At 52.4% G+C, this 2,939-nt stretch overlaps 1 protein-coding gene across 5 annotated transcripts in view; it reads right to left on the bottom strand.

Moving 5' to 3' along the window:
* Abcc8 (ATP binding cassette subfamily C member 8) overlaps positions 1-2,939 on the bottom strand; it is a 70,313-nt gene that overhangs the window by 26,522 nt on the left and 40,852 nt on the right. For all 5 annotated transcript variants that reach the window (XM_026789080.1, XM_013353678.2, XM_005366746.3 and 2 more), the window contains exons 15-16: positions 2,650-2,725; positions 2,037-2,142 (exon numbers count right to left, since the gene is read on the bottom strand). In XM_026789080.1, coding sequence (XP_026644881.1) covers positions 2,037-2,142; positions 2,650-2,725 — 182 coding nt within the window. The remainder of the gene's footprint in view (positions 1-2,036; positions 2,143-2,649; positions 2,726-2,939) is intronic.

The raw sequence follows: 2,939 nt of genomic DNA on the forward strand, positions 1-2,939 counted from the left end.
GAGAGAGAGAGAGAGAGAGAGAGAGAGAGAGAGAGAGAGAGAGAGAGAGAGAGCGCGCGCGCGCGAGCGAGCGCAAAGAGGCTGATAATGTTCAGGTCATTAGATGAGATGTTACTTCTTCCTAAGCCCTCACGCCCTTTCGGCCTCAGTGGAAGCTCAGGTGCCCACTTGGATGCAGACTCTACTTCAGCCATGACAAGAACTGGGTAACTTGTTTCACTTCAGTTTCTTATCTGTTGGATGGGGAGAACAGCATCTGCCTCTCAGGGTGAGGGAACTGACAGAGACAATGAAGATCCTGGCTAGTGCCTGGCACATGGGAGGTACCCAGCCTTAGTCACCATGGAGAGGTTTTTTGCATCCCCCTGAAGGGACAGAAGCAGCAGCCAGACCCTAACACTGGAGCACCTTGGAGGATGGGCAGAGTCAGCGGACCCCTGGGGTAGCATCTGCCACCTCTGGTGTCCAGAGGAGCTGGCTGTAATGGTGTGTGGGGCGGAATAGAGAGAGGAAGAGGAGGCAGCAAACAGGTTCAGAAACATTTTGGCTTTCGAGCTGTGTGGGACACAGGCCAGAGAACCCTAGGGGCAGCTCCAGGTGTGAACTCCGCAATTCCTTCTAGAAAAGGTTTTCCCTGGGGAGAAACTGGACCCATATGGCCCCCAACATGTGATTTAGAGAATAATTCCCTGGCAACAGGATCCAGGGCACTCTATCCTGAAGCAATGGCCAAGCCTCAAGTCATTCTCTGATGTATACGTCAACAGAAAGCGACCCAAACCCTCTGAACCTCAGCTGCTACCATGAAGTGGACGACTTTGGTGAGATCGTGCTTGCTAAGGGGCTGGTCCACAGCACGGACCCAGCAAACACTGACTTCCTTCAGCTCAGTTCACTGAGGCTCCTGTCTTCCTGTCGCAGATGCTCAGCTAACAGGCAAGGGCTCCTCACCCAAAGCCTCGAGGAGTTGTTACCAAAGCCGGCATAGTGAGCTCTCATGAGTCCCAGGGCTTCCCAGGGAACCACTGAGGGATCTCTCAGTGGGATGGAGACAGGGACGCTTCTGCTCCCTAATAGGATCCAATCCCCGTGGGAATTCAAGGCTTATATGATGTTTGGGGAACCCAAAGGGAACCTGCTAGGCCACGGCCACAGCAGGGAGAGAGATTCAGGGACAGTTTGGAAAAGAGGCAGTGGATATGAAGTCTGTACTGACGTCTGAAGTCCTTCTGTGCAGCTCCCTGCTCAGGCTTATCAAAACCTGGCATCTCGGGTAATTTCCTTTAAAAAATGACCCACAGGACAAACTGGCCCTCCTGCTAAATTGACTGCTGCCCTGATTAAGAGTTGTGAGCCCAAGTTGGGGGACTGGGGCAACTCTTTGCCTTGGCAATGGTGGAGCACAGGGCCAGGCTTTGCAGGGTGGCTGCAGCTGTCTCCTGCTGCGGGTCTGAACACTTCTCCAGCCTTCTCATATCTCAGCGTCCCTGCCTGTTAGATTCCACCCGATAGCCATCGTTCATCAGCTGATCTCACCGCCTTCTGGAAGCAGGTGGGTATAAATAATAGAGTCATGAAGGATCTGCCCAAGGTTCAGACTCTTTAATTAAGATAGTGATCTTTGGAAACAGTGTTTCTCTGGGCTACTCTGGGCCCTCCACACACACCCAGAATGGCCCAGTCAGTTTTGCTGATGAAAAACCTGAAACCAAAGTTGTCAGGGAGGAAATTTGAGATTTAAGAGTGAGCATAACTGAGTTCGAATCTCCCCTCTCCCTCTTGCTTAGTTGTGTGGATTACAGCAAACACAGCTCTTATCTATAAAATGAGAATTAGTACTACCACTCTGCTGGTTATAAGGACTCAAGGAAATCATTCATGCATAGAATTGTGCAAAAGCCTGGCACATGGCAGAGCAAGGGCTGACGGGCGAGAGTGACGACACCATGAGGAAAAGAAGAGCATTTCCTAAGTGACCACCTGTGCGGAGGCCTCCTCCAGAGAGAGGTGGCTGGAGCCAGAAAAGCCAACGGTACCTGTTCCAGAAGACGGCCCCCGACACCTTCTGCATCTCCCCCAGGGTGGCGAGGAGGAGCGAGGACTTGCCACAGCCCACCTGCCCCACAATCATGGTCAGCTGGCCTGTGTGAAAAAAGGGCAGAGGGGTGGAGTCTCAACAATGTCACCCAGAAGAATTGATGAGCAGGTGCTCTCTCAGCCCTGGGCCCTTTGTTGCCTCCCCTGCCCGGAAGGGCTAAGCAGCCCTCTTCTCCTGGGTTTTTCTTTCTGAAGCTTACAGCCTTCTCTAGCAGGCCGGATTCTTCCTGCACTTCCCCGCAGGGCTTCCTGATAGTTCATCTCCTTGTCGTCTCTCCAAAGTGCAGTCTGGCTCCACCTAGGACCCTCTGCCCTTGTTCAGAACCTCCAGGTCCATACATCCTCCTAGACTACTCAAGCCTGATACCTGGCAGTGGATGGTTTAACAGTTGTCTGTTTCTGTCTATGGGCACCTAGAGGGCATAGCCTGATTCTGTCTAGAATTCAGACCCAGCTAGGCAGCAGTGGGCAGGTACTTAGCAAATATGGATTTTGTTTTTCCTCTCTTTGGGACATGGGGGGGTATGTCTGGAGGAGTGAGCTGGCCCATACCTCGGGGGATACGGATGCTAATGTTGGACAGAGTGGGGATTCCATCAGGGGTCCAGGTGAAGAAGCCTCCGATGATCTTCATCATCCATTCCCCATGGAACAGAAGAAACAGAAGGCAATGGGGTTTCTGGTTATGGAATGTTTCTTCTCTCCCCTCCCCTATGAAAGTCAATGGATACTATGTCTAACCCCTTCAGTGCTTTCTTGGGCAGGACAGGACGGGATTAAGCCCTGTCTCAGGTACCCTCGTGGGTGTCAGGAGTGACAGGACGGGATTAAGCCCTGTCTCA

This window comes from Microtus ochrogaster, unplaced genomic scaffold (assembly GCF_000317375.1).
Source record: "Microtus ochrogaster isolate Prairie Vole_2 unplaced genomic scaffold, MicOch1.0 UNK14, whole genome shotgun sequence".
Lineage (NCBI taxonomy): Eukaryota > Metazoa > Chordata > Mammalia > Rodentia > Cricetidae > Microtus > Microtus ochrogaster.